The sequence below is a fragment of the Cheilinus undulatus genome, linkage group 23 (genome assembly GCF_018320785.1).
Source record: "Cheilinus undulatus linkage group 23, ASM1832078v1, whole genome shotgun sequence".
NCBI lineage: Eukaryota > Metazoa > Chordata > Actinopteri > Labriformes > Labridae > Cheilinus > Cheilinus undulatus.
In genome coordinates this window covers 27,411,490-27,423,928 of record NC_054887.1, presented here as the reverse complement: position 1 = coordinate 27,423,928, position 12,439 = coordinate 27,411,490, and the positions used below count along the sequence as shown (strand labels likewise).

The following is a 12,439-nucleotide window of genomic DNA, read 5'->3' as shown; positions in this document are numbered from 1 at the left end:
AAAAGTAGCTCCATAGAACATAATTATACTATATAATTCCCATTTTGATTTCTGCCATGTATATGACATAACCATGCACACTCGCTAGCCTGTTCCACAACTGTGTTCAAAATTGCCCAAGAGGACTCTTGCTTTGCCTCCAAGGGACCTGACTTGGAAGGATCCTTCCAACAGAGGAAGAATCTGGACCTTTCACTCCTGTGTCTCCTGTGTTTGCACACTGCCCTGCAGTCTAAAGTCCTTCTATAGGCATAAAAGGAGCATTTCTCTATGCTAATTAGGAGAAGTGTGCATGTGCTTCCAGCTTACAAGCACCAGACATTCATCAATTTAAAAACACAGGTGCAAACAGTTGTAAATCTGCATCCTCCGCCCCAGCTCCTCCTTTAGTCTGCTTCTGTATCAATCAGTGTCATTCTTTTGTCACTGATGCCTGCTCTGCTCTGGTTTTATCGCTGCTTCTTTCCCTGCCTCAGGCTTTCTTTGCACCGGGTGTTTTCAGGCCCTTGGGAGAACGATCCTGCTACCCACCTGGACGACACCCTCGGCCAGGCTAGCTTGCACCATCCACTTCTAACTCCCCCCTTAAGGTGTGGACTTTATGTTTTTTTAACACATTTTTTTCCCATGCCCCCTGATAATAAGCAAAGACAACCAGAGCACAACCCGGGTTGTGTCAATCCTCCTTCCTGCCCTCAGGCAGTTTACTCACCACATCTACATCTTAATTCAGCCTCAGTTTTTGGCCTGAACACGCCTAAAGGTTCTGCACAGTACTAGTGTTAATTTTGGCAGCTATTCTTAATTTTTTTAGTCTTAGTTTTAGTCTTTAGATGAAATGTCTTTTAGCTTTAGTCACATTTTAGTCACTCCTACCCTTTTTAGTTTTAGTCTAGTTTTAGTCCATAAAAAGTCCTCACATTTCAGTCTTTACTTTTAGTCCAAGCATTTATTTTCTTGCTAAATTTGGTACCAAATCATGATAGTGTGTTCTATGCACTCTGTCTAAGCTGGTGTCCCTGCTTTCTACAGCTGAGAGGCAGAAGAGATATAAATGCACTGATTTTTTGAAAGATTTATCTCTGGGCCTTTTCATGCCTTTATTAAGTAGAGGAAGGACAGTGGACTTGGAAACAGGGAAGAGAGCTGGGAGAGAGATGCGGCGAACGGCGGATACAAACCTGGGCCGCCCGCGCACATGAGTAGCGCCTTAAACCACTCGACCATTTGCATGCCCGATAAATGCATTGTTTTTTTGACAGATTTACCCACAGTGGAGAAATATAACAGATTTTGAATGTCCGATGAAAACTAAATTACACTTTAGTCTAGTTTTAGTCATCTTGACGAAAACTAAACTTACTTTTTGTCAGTTTTAGTCATCACAGATCTATTTTTGTTAGTCTTAGTCTAGTTTTTGTCATGGAAAAAAAGGCTGTCAACGAACTTTTTTAGTCATAGTTTTAGTCGGTGAAATTAACACGGCGCAGTACTGTGATTAAATTATATGCACAGATATGACTTTAATATGGTCAAGTATTCATTTAAACATGTAATCTGACTTCTTTTCCTCTTTCTTCTGTATTTGCACACTGCCCTGCAGTCTCATGTCCTTATTTAGGAATAAAATAGGCATTTCTCTACGCTATTAAGAATGCTTCATGAGTCCAGTCTCATGTCCTTATTTAGGAATAAAATAGGCATTTCTCTACGCTATTAAGAATGCTTCATGAGTCCAGAAACTTTAGGACAAATCTTATGAAGATATTGGTGAATGAGGCCCAATGCTTGCCCAAGCTAACCAGCTCATTGCAGTTATTTTAAGGCACCACTGCCATGGATCCTCTGTTGTGCAGATTCTTCCACATGTACGGACCGTGCTACTTTGAGCACGCTTCACAAACTTCCTGAAGACTGAATCACTGCACTGACAGAATAACTGCTGATGGTATTTACAAGAGACCAGCAAGTGCGTCTTTAATCGATGATGCATGGTGAATCGCTGCTGGTGTGTGATGTGCAGCGAGGTTGAAAAAGGACAAATATGCATGGACACAAACACGCAGAGACACAGAGTGCAGATGTCTGCGGGGGACAGGATGATCTAATATGCGACCGCAGAGAGGACGTGGGAGGAGGTGGGGGCGGCCGAGTTAAAGGTGGAGCCCTTTCTTTCAAGCTGAGGTTAAAAGCCTCGGAGGCGGCGGCCTTAGATTGAAAGGTCCCCGGGCGGGGCTGGTAAACAGGTGTTAGAACAGCTGTAATAGAAAAGTTCCTGGCCTTACAGTGCTGCAGGGGGAGACGGATGAGGGGAAGGGTGTGGGGACAGTAGAGGAGGAGAGGGTTGTTTTTAGACCACCATCAATGGTGGCCTTCGGGGACAGGAAGTGAGCTTTTCTTCACACTAAAGGAGCTATTTGAAGGATAGTTAATGGAAATAAGTCCTCCAGCTGATCAGCTTTAATGTGCATGAAACATTTACTGCTGAACTTGGAGGTTTTAAATAAGAAGAGTTCATCAAGCATTAGCGTCTCGGAGCTAATAACTGTAGCCTTAAGTTTCAGAAGCACTCCAGCAGTCTCATCAATAAAACACTGCACTGAAGATGTCCTAAAAGTGGGCGTACGCCAAAGAACTACAAGAAACCGACTCAAAATGAATCCAGACTTATTAAACCACATGCATGCACACAATCACATCCACAACACTTTAGATTTAAAGCAGCTCCGCTTGAATGTAAAGCCCCAGGTGATGTCCTGTATCATGTATGAGAGCTGGCATCTATCATCAGAAACCAATGGGTTCTGAGAGTGATGAGGCTGTTTGTCACTTTCACTGATCCAGTATTGTACAGAAACACGTTGGACCATGAGAGCTCTCCACAGCAGCTTGAAAGTTTTTCTGAACTTCTTTTGACTTTGGAAAAACTTGTCTTCAGTACACTATGTTTTATTTAACAAACATCTTCAAATGTTTTAGCCTCCAGAAATTTCAAGCTTTGAATTTCTATGGAGGAATCTTTAGTAAAAAGCAGAAAGGATTTCTTTAGACCGGGCTTACATGCAGTGCCTCTAAAAAGTATTCACCCCCTTGGATGTTCTGCCCTTTTATTGATTTTACACATCAATCATGCTTGTTATAATTTGGCTCTTTTGTCAAAAAAACATTAAAAAAAACCTGTTTAATGTCAAAGTGAAAACAGATTCCTACAAAGTAATGCCATTTGAATAAAAATATGTGATGTGCAATAAGTGACTGCACAAATATTCACCCCTTTAAGTCAGTATTTAGTAGAAGCACCTTTGGCTGCAATCACAGCAGAGAGTCTGGGTAGATAGATCTCAATCTGACTTGCACATCTGTACAGTTTTACTCCATTCTTCTTTGAAAACTGCTCAAGCTCTGTCAGGTTGCACAGGGATCAGGGGTGAACAGCCCTTTTCAAGTCCAGCCACAAATTCTCTATTGGACTGAGTTCTGGGCTATGACTCGGCCACTCCAGAACATTCACCTTGTTGTCTTTGAACCATTTCTGTGTAGCTTTGCTGGGTCATTAACCTTGCAAAGCAGATGGATACTCCCATTTCACTTATTTTTCCATCTTGCAAAGCTCCCGTCTAAACCGTTTGGGCCTGTTTAGAAGGGAGCAGGACCAATCAGTGATGAGGGGCAGTATTCTCAGGCGCGGCGGGGCCATTCTTTTGAAAAACGACAAAAGTCATGTAATGACACGTCTACAGTCGCCATGGTTCGAGTTATTCCTCGGTAGATGCGCATGTGCACCTCGATAGCGCTACGTCATGTGTTTTGTGGCTCTGATTGGCCCATAAAGATGTGACAGACAGAGCGTTCATCCAATCACACTGCGGGTTTCTTTCACATCCTCTGCCCTTTCCCAAACACTTAGCATTGAAGGTTTTCGTCTTCAGTACACTATGTTTTTTTAGCAGACATCTTCAAATGTTTTAGCCTCCAGAAATTACAAGGGGTTAACCCTCTGCCTTTGCAAGCCTTCCAGGGATGGCTGCTAAGAAGCATCCCCACAGCATGATGCTGCCGGTAACGTGCTTCACAGTGGGGGTGGTGAGTTTATGGTGACGTGCAGTTTCTGGCATCTTGTCTGATGGCCAAAAAGCTCCATTTAGGCCTTGCCCACATGGATACAAAAACAATATATTTCTGTTTTGTTTTGAAAGTTTCCATAAATACGGAATCATTTCAGGAAATGTCCGTGTAACCAGGGAACCACTGAAAACGACTGAAAACGCTATAGTATATATGCCAAGCCTGTATGTGGTATTGCTGCCATGGAAACGCACCAAAAGAGAGAAGATCACAGAAAACTGCTCCAAACTTTCTCCCAGTTGCCCTTCTGGTTGTTCTTCTCAGTGGATTTATGAACATCTGGTGTCTGCTGTTCTCGGTGGTGGTAAAGGAGCATCAGATTTTGCTTTAAAAGCCATAATAAGCTCAGTAGCTTCTGCAGCCTCGTAATCAGCCATTGTTGTTTTGGTCTGACATGCACATGCGGCATTGTGGGCTACGCTATTTGTGATGTAATCGTTTCAAGAAAGATATGGTTGGCTGTCCACACGGAGATGAAACAGTAAGTGTTTACAGATTTGTTCACTCTGTGACTCGGTTTTAAAAAGTAGCGTGTATGGCCTCCAAAACGTTGTTTCCATGTGGATGAAACGCTGATATGACAGAAAACTTTTGTGTATACTCCTGAATTCGTCTCCAGGTGGATGGGGCCTTAGTCTCACCAGACCAAAGAACTTTCTCCCACTTAAACATGGAGTCTTAAACATGCCTTCTGGTGAACTCTAGTCCAGATTTAATCAGAGTTTTCTCCAACACTGGCTTTCTCTTTGCCACTCTCACATAAAGCTTTGACTGGTGAAAAACCCGTTGTATCTAGTGTCACTTCCATCTCAGCTGCTGAAGCTCGAAACCCCTTCAGAGCAGTCATAGGTGTCTTGTAGGCCTTTTAGGCCAGCAGGGGTCCATGCCTGTTCCGGTTTCCGAATCTAATTTTGAAACGGAAAAAACTGGTTTAAAAAGCAATCGGTTATTTCTTGCAAAATCATGAAATCATCAGTGGGTGCGTCATATTCTAGGCTGTGAATACGAGTGGAAAATGGAGAAAAAGTGGTCTACTGAGGAGACAGAATGTTTAGTCATGATCTGGGCTTCAACAGGATTCCAGGTGATGCTGGAGAGTAGTACAAGGAAGATGAAGTTATATGCCAAACTTGCAGAAGAAATGGCGAAGGCTGGGTTCACCTGAACGCCAGACACTATAATTAGTAAACTCAAAAGACCGCCTGAGTAACGTGGAGTTATGTCCTTCCACTTTGGTTCCACTTAAACTGGTGTGAACGCGGGCTAGTTCACCAGAAAGCACCAAGATTCTGAGACTCCAGAACCAGAACTGTGTCAGTCCAAAATCACTCTTGTTGGTCTACAGAGTCTCTTGGAATGGTTTTGCATCCATCCCCTATACTTTTCAATAACCTTTTCTCCGAGTTACTTGGGGTGTTCTTTTGCCTTCATGGTGTGATGGTAGCCATGAAAAATGAATAAACAGTCACTGGTTTAATTTTTTTTTGTCAAAAATCCAAAATATCCTAACCATGACTGATTTACAAAGTTAATAAAAGGGGGTGAACACTTTTTATAGGCACTGTCTAACTCACTCTGAAAGTGACTTAAACTCGCCTTTATTCAAACACGATCCTGTCGCTGACATTATAGATCTCTGCAGTCAAAGAGGCCCCTCCTGCTATATCATATCATATTGTAAATTTGCTCTAATGGTCGAACATGAAAACATCTCTTGGACCGTGTAGAAATCAATTTCCTCTGTTTGTTGTTCCCTCTCCAGCTTGGCTCGGCTCCTCACATTGTGTATTGTGTACTCACTCAGCTCTGCAATGCTGCCCACCCGCGTGGCGAGCAGCGACTGCTCCAGCGTACGGAGCTCGGCCTGCGTGTATCCCGGACACTCCCCACCCCTCCCCGAGCGCTGCTGGTCCCTGTGCAGGTTCAGGCTCTCCGGCAGGCTCAGCACACCTACGGGGGGAAAACACAGAGAGAGTGGGAGAGAAAGGTCAGAAGGATTCCTGCATCCTCTACTGGAGGAAAGTTTTTATCTTCTGTGTATTTCTACCTCTCACTTTATGCTGATGCCAAATTAATCACCGACTTTGTGAAATGGCAGGGGAATGCAGAGCAGCGAGCACACAAATCAGTACTTTGAGTTAAATATTCAAAGCAGAGCTGCTAAGCTGGATGGAAAAACCCACATTAATTTCACATGCTGCAGCGAGAGAGCAAACATTTGTTTAAATGATTAAACGTGGAGACAAAGTCGCAGGTTAATAGCGTACATCTTCATTTTTTGGTGAAAACATCACAGCTGCTTTCAGGAATACAAACTCACCCTGAATTTTCTAATGAAAGGGATGCAAATGCATTTATCTTTGCTGATGTGCAGCTGTTTCTTCAAGGCCTTAACGTATTCAGCGTAGGTAATTCAACATGTTCTTAGTGCTGAAAGCTCCAGTGTAGCAGCTCAGTTTGTGGCCTTGAGCTTCAAAATCTGAAGATCAATGCAGGTAGAGGGTTAAAAGCCAGTGTATCAGCCGCAAATATACAATATCCTGTCAGATTTAGTGACTCAAGATTCCAACAAACAGTGTGAGCTCAACTGCTTAACAGTTATGCACAAAAGCCTAAGGACGGGTTTAACACAGGGCTGCCCATAAGGGGGGAAAAGGGGGACCATAATGCTAGCCACAATTTAAAAGATGCTAGCCAAATTTTAATGGAAAATATAAATATAAATATTCAGTTTAAAGAAAATAAAACAGGCTCTACCAGCCAATGGGTGGCAAACCAGCTAAAATCTCAGTTATTGATGCTTGACCTATTAAAAAGAAATGGACTGCTCCAGACCAGACAGACACTGAAGGCCCATGGGGTTGAGTAAATGAGGAAAGTTTATGTGAAGAAGGGGACGTGGCTTGTTCCAGGCTTGTAAAAAAGAAAGCCCCAGACCAGGACCACTGAGTCCAGGGTTGAAGTTATCTAAGCTAGCACCAGTCATTCAGCCAAAGACGTCACAGAAGGCAGACTTGATATCGAATCACATAAGCAACACAAAGTTGTTGGATTGTGATTGGCTCCTAAAAAGTTGGGCATCAGAAAAATGTTTGGGACACATTGATTTAAGGGCGCTTTCACATTAGGCCCAGTTGTTTCGAACCCCGCCGCGGCGCGACCCCCCTCCCCCCGCTGGCTTGCTTTCACACTAGCAACATTGATCCGTGCCCGGCCCACTTGCGTATTTACTCAGTCTGAAACAGCAGGTGGCAGTATGCACATAGCTGGATTACAACCCTGCCAAGGAGGAGAGAGAAGAAGGGTCAGGGTCAGGACCTGGCGAAGTTTTTGTTTTGACCTGGCAAAAAGTCCATCCTGCAGGCATGGATGATTTAAATCACTTTTTAAATATGCCAGCAACTTTGCTCTTTGTATCTGCACATCTGCTACAGCTCAGAGGATTATATGTGCTCGCACTGTGCAGATACAGCGGTCTTTGAGGCAACAGGAGACTTTTATTGCCTTTGCATCTCCTCTCACTGACTCCAACTTGTGTTAATCTTTTAGGTGAGTCACAACAAACTGTTTATTGACTGGATTCTGATGATTTTCACCCTTTATTGGTCCCTAGTGTGAAAGCACCCTAAGTCATCCAGGGAGGGCCCCTTTTTGAAGGCTTTCAGGGGACTAGCCTTTTTTGTGGATGGGTCTGGGTTCACATGAGGGACCCATGCCCAGATCCAAGAACATAGCCCCAAAGTCCAGTTTATTTGATCAATATGAATGCTGCCGTCTTCTCTGGGCCAAAGCTAGTTTAAAATGAACTGAGGCAAAATGGGAAAACTGTTCTGTGGTCACATGACTCACAATTGAAATTCTTGGTCGAAACCAAGGACGCCTGTCACACAGTTCTGCAGCCGGTATCTCTGATGGTACGGGGTTGCATTAGTGTGTATGGCGTGGGCAGCTTACACGCCTGGAAAGGAACTGTTAATGCTGAGAAGAAGATCGAGGTTTAAGAGCGACATATGCTCCCATCCAGACAACGTCTCTTTCAGGGAAGGCCTTAGAAACTCAAGCAAGACCATAAAAAACCACATACCTAACCCATCACAACAGCACGGCTTCATGGCTAGTGTTGTCTCTTCAGTAAGTTCTTCATTGAGGTGTGCCGTCTCGTGTTCATATTTAAGCTTCCCATGCCCTTGTTTAACAATTTTCGCCAGTCACTTCCTGCCAATACTCTCACACTCATATTTTATGATTATGCCAATACGCGTCATCATCAACAAGCCCAACACACACAGGTCACATGTAGAGATAACATATCTAGTAAAACTTGTCCAAACATGGGTTTTTATTTGATCTTTAATGTACCAGCAATAATAAATACCGTCAAAAGAGCAGAAATATAAACCAAAAGCAAAATGAGGCAGGATGGAACGATGTGTCTGGCAGAGCTGCAGGTGTGAGGCAGGGCCGGTTTTAGTCATTTGGAGGCCCAGGGCAAAGACCAATATGAGGCTCCTCCCCCTTTAGCTAAAAAAAATCAATAATGAGTAGAAAAATTAGAAAGCATCTCTTTTATGTTAGAAAAGCAACAGAACTACAGTAAATGTCCCAAATGTAAGATGTAAATACCCAAATAGCCAACCATCATTTATCAGCTCTTTGAAAAGCATCTCAGAGCTCAAACTCAGCACATTCTAGTACCTTGAAAAATCTGTAGGCCTGGTGTAATTCACATAACGCTGGTGTCAGGACTCGTATCTCAAAATCGCCACTTTTCAGGGAATAAAAAACACATATTTTTGACATTTTTTATTACTTTAAAATTGGTTAAAACCCACTGACAGATGTAAAGGGTGACCAATAGCACTGATTTATAAAAACACATTAAAATCAGGAAAAATTCAGATACAAGGTTTTGGCCCAACGTCACCAACAAATAAAATAAATATCAGTGACACATTATTTCTTCTGATATTTTTTATGTAGCCTATTGCATCCCATTTAACCTCACAATTATCCACCAATTCCCTGGTTTGGATTATGGCTCTCATTCTAACATCACTAACAAAACTACTATATCTAAAGCTTTGATAGTAAGAATGTCCCTATAATTCAAGCTCAGCTGCATATTTGTGGTTTAAACTTCTCTGTTTGCCGTCAAGGACTTTGCCAGTTTCACTGCGAGTCTCATTTGTTAGCTCAGCTTTGAATTCAAAGCACGACCTTGAACAACAACAGTATCAGAATGTATTTCCCTTTTGGATATTGTCTAAATCACAGGTGTGCTTACTGCAAACAAGGTGCAGCAGATAATGCTGGCTGGAGAGGATTAATCCATTTAGATGCCGTAACTGCAGCCAGGCTTTGTTTAGCTGCAGAGAATGACTTCTGACAGATGGGATATTGAGTTTTTTCCCTCCCTGCTGGAGAATGAAAAGCTACACCCCGCCGAGTCGCTAATCCTAATGACACCTCACAGGGGAGTAACGCCGTTTCTCACCAAACAGTAATTACAAACACGGAGGAACACAGGCAGTTTGTCTGCGTGTGAGTTATCGGCACATGAGACTGAAGAGCAGCAGAACCGGGAGTCTCAATCTGGAGGAGTTCCCCTCCAAGGAAAGGAGAGCTCCAGATTACTCCCACCACGTCCTCTCCTCACTGTGACCAGCCCAAAAATTCCAGTTTTCCCAAGTCACTGTCTCACGCCCGCTTCTTCCCACAGTCTTTCTGCAGAGGTCAGCGCTATTCAAAGCTTCAGTAATGATTACAAGAGCTTTTCTATCACTGTTTAACTGCTGACCTGATCTATGGTAGAGCTGGTATCATGCCAAGTCTCAGGGAATTTCCCGCTGACATTTACACAAAAATGACAGTTTGATCTGCAGAATTACAACATTTTTATGAGACTGATTTGGTGTCTTTCAGGAGGATGTAAACATAATTCAACAGCTTTAAAATAACTATAATTCAAGGTGTAGCTTGGGGCTATTTCACTCTTCAATACAGGAATAAAATTGTCTTTTTAATGGATGTTCAAAATAAAGACATCTCAAAAATCCTCACTTAAAAGTCGTCAAAGTGAGTCAAATTGGAGTTATTTTGCCAGGAACATAGGGTGGCTGTGTGTCCTTGAAGGTAAAAACAACTCAGAAATGAAAAATGTCACATCACCTCAGGACACAACATTCACATGTTTCAACTATTATTAATTATTAACCAGACATATTAGACTGTTAAGAAGCAGAATAAAAGAGGAGCTGGGGTGGAGGAGGGCTGCAGCTTAAGCAGCAAAGCAGGCTAGAGCAGGTTAAATATGGTAGCATGAGTGTGATTAGCCAATAGCTTGCTTAGAAGGGATGCTAAATGCTCAATTTATTTAAAAAAAAGAAGTTAATTTTAAAATTTAAAATGAAAATATGAGGGAATTGTGTGTAAATTAATGGTATTATGGTTTTGTTAAAAATTGAAGACTTGCTCCTTGAAATCAAACACATTTGGGCTGCTCTTCAGCAGGTAGTTAACATTAAAGAGCCAAACAGTCTTTAACACAGCTGTGACTGCATCATATCATCCATCCATCCATTTCTCTTCCACTTATCCAGGTTCGGGTTGTGGTGGCAGCAGGCTAAGCAAGTCAACCCAGACATCTCTCTCCCCAGCAACATTTTCCAACTCCTCCTGGGGGATTCCAAGGGCAGATGGGACATATAATCCCTCCAGTGAATTCTGGGTTTACCCCAGGTCTCCTTCAAGTTGGACGTGCCTGGAAGACCTCCACAGGGAGGCGACCTGGAGGCATCCTGATTAGATGCCAGAACCACCTCAACTGGATCCTTTCGACATGAAGGAGCAGCGGATGTCCGAGCCCCTCACCCTTTCTCTAAAGCTGAGAGAATCTTCCTGAGGAATCTCATTTCGATTGCTTGAACCCACAATCTTGTTGTTTTGGTGATTACCCAGAGTTTATGACCATAGGTGAGGGTTGGGACAAAGATCGACCGGTAAATGAGAGTTTTGCCTTCTGGCTCTGCTCCCTCTTTACCAGGACAGTGCGGAACAATGTCTGCAATACCGCAGATGCTGCTCCAATCCGCCTGTCGATCTCACAGTCCCTTCTACCCTCATTCATGAACAAGACCCCGAGGTACTTGAACTCCTTCACTTGGGGCAAAGGCACCCTCCCCACCTGGAGGGAGCAACCCACCGTCTTCTGGCAGTGCACCATGGCGGAGGCCCCTGGCTGAAGAGGCCAACAGAGCCACATCACCTGCAAAAGCAGAGATGGAATTCTGAGGTCACCCAACCCACAACTCTCCTGTGCCAGGCTGTGCCTTGAGATCCTGTCCATAAAAATAACAAACAGAATAGGAGACAAGGGGCTGCCCTGGTAGAGACCAACACACACTGGGGATCATCATCATAAATGCATCAAATCTAATGATATGACAGGATCAATAAAGTCCAAAATCATGAAATTTCACTATAGTTGGTATTTTATAAAACATGGCATCCCACAAAGCACTCCAATCTCTCAAAAATGTCGTGTTTTGACCTTTGTAGTCTTCCATATCTTATAGTTTTAAGCCCATGGGAGAATACAAAGAGGTGCAAGACCATACAAAAGAAGCAGTGTATTTAATGAGAGATGGCACCAGGATTGTTTGCTTTAGCTCAGTGATAGATTGACTGATTGAACTGCAATTAAACTGGCAAACAGTGGAGGATTTAAGAGCGAGATTCCCCAAAGCTGATACACAAACAGATTTGTGTCAAAGCCCGCTATTAATTGGTGGAAAATCAATACCCCTGTCAGAAGTGGGTCTTTCCAAATATCTCTGCCTGTCTCAACATATTGTTGGTGTGCTTTTAACAACAAAGAAGCAATTTATTCTGTGAAATGTCTGTGTCAAACTGTTATTGCAACTTCCTAAATATCAGGCATTCTGCCTGCTATATACAGCTCTTCTTATTTGCCATGCCTTCAACTATCACCTCCACTCTAAGTGTGAGTTACATGTAACACCAGGACAGGGACAGGATTCCTCCAGAGAAATGCAGGAGTTTAGAGGTCTTTCTCAGCCAAATACTTTCCCCTTCTGCTGTTAGTTTCAAGTAAACTTAACTTTAAGTCTCCATTAAGAATGAAATTACCTCAGTTAAACCTGCATTAAAGGATTTCTGGCCGTTGGGGAACAGTGGAAAGAAGCAGTAAACACAACGTTGACATTTGAGCCCCTGGTAAGTCGACGTAATGAACTTGTTAGCAGATAGCTGCCTATTTATTTCACATCCAGCAAGCACACAGCAGCATTTGCAT

The 12,439-nt window shown here is 43.0% G+C and overlaps 1 protein-coding gene across 3 annotated transcripts in view; it reads right to left on the bottom strand.

Moving 5' to 3' along the window:
• LOC121505440 (ankyrin repeat and BTB/POZ domain-containing protein BTBD11-A) overlaps positions 1-12,439 on the bottom strand; it is a 358,909-nt gene that overhangs the window by 113,070 nt on the left and 233,400 nt on the right. For all 3 annotated transcript variants that reach the window (XM_041780785.1, XM_041780786.1, XM_041780787.1), the window contains exon 2: positions 5,926-6,075. In XM_041780785.1, the coding sequence (XP_041636719.1) occupies positions 5,926-6,075 (150 nt within the window). The remainder of the gene's footprint in view (positions 1-5,925; positions 6,076-12,439) is intronic.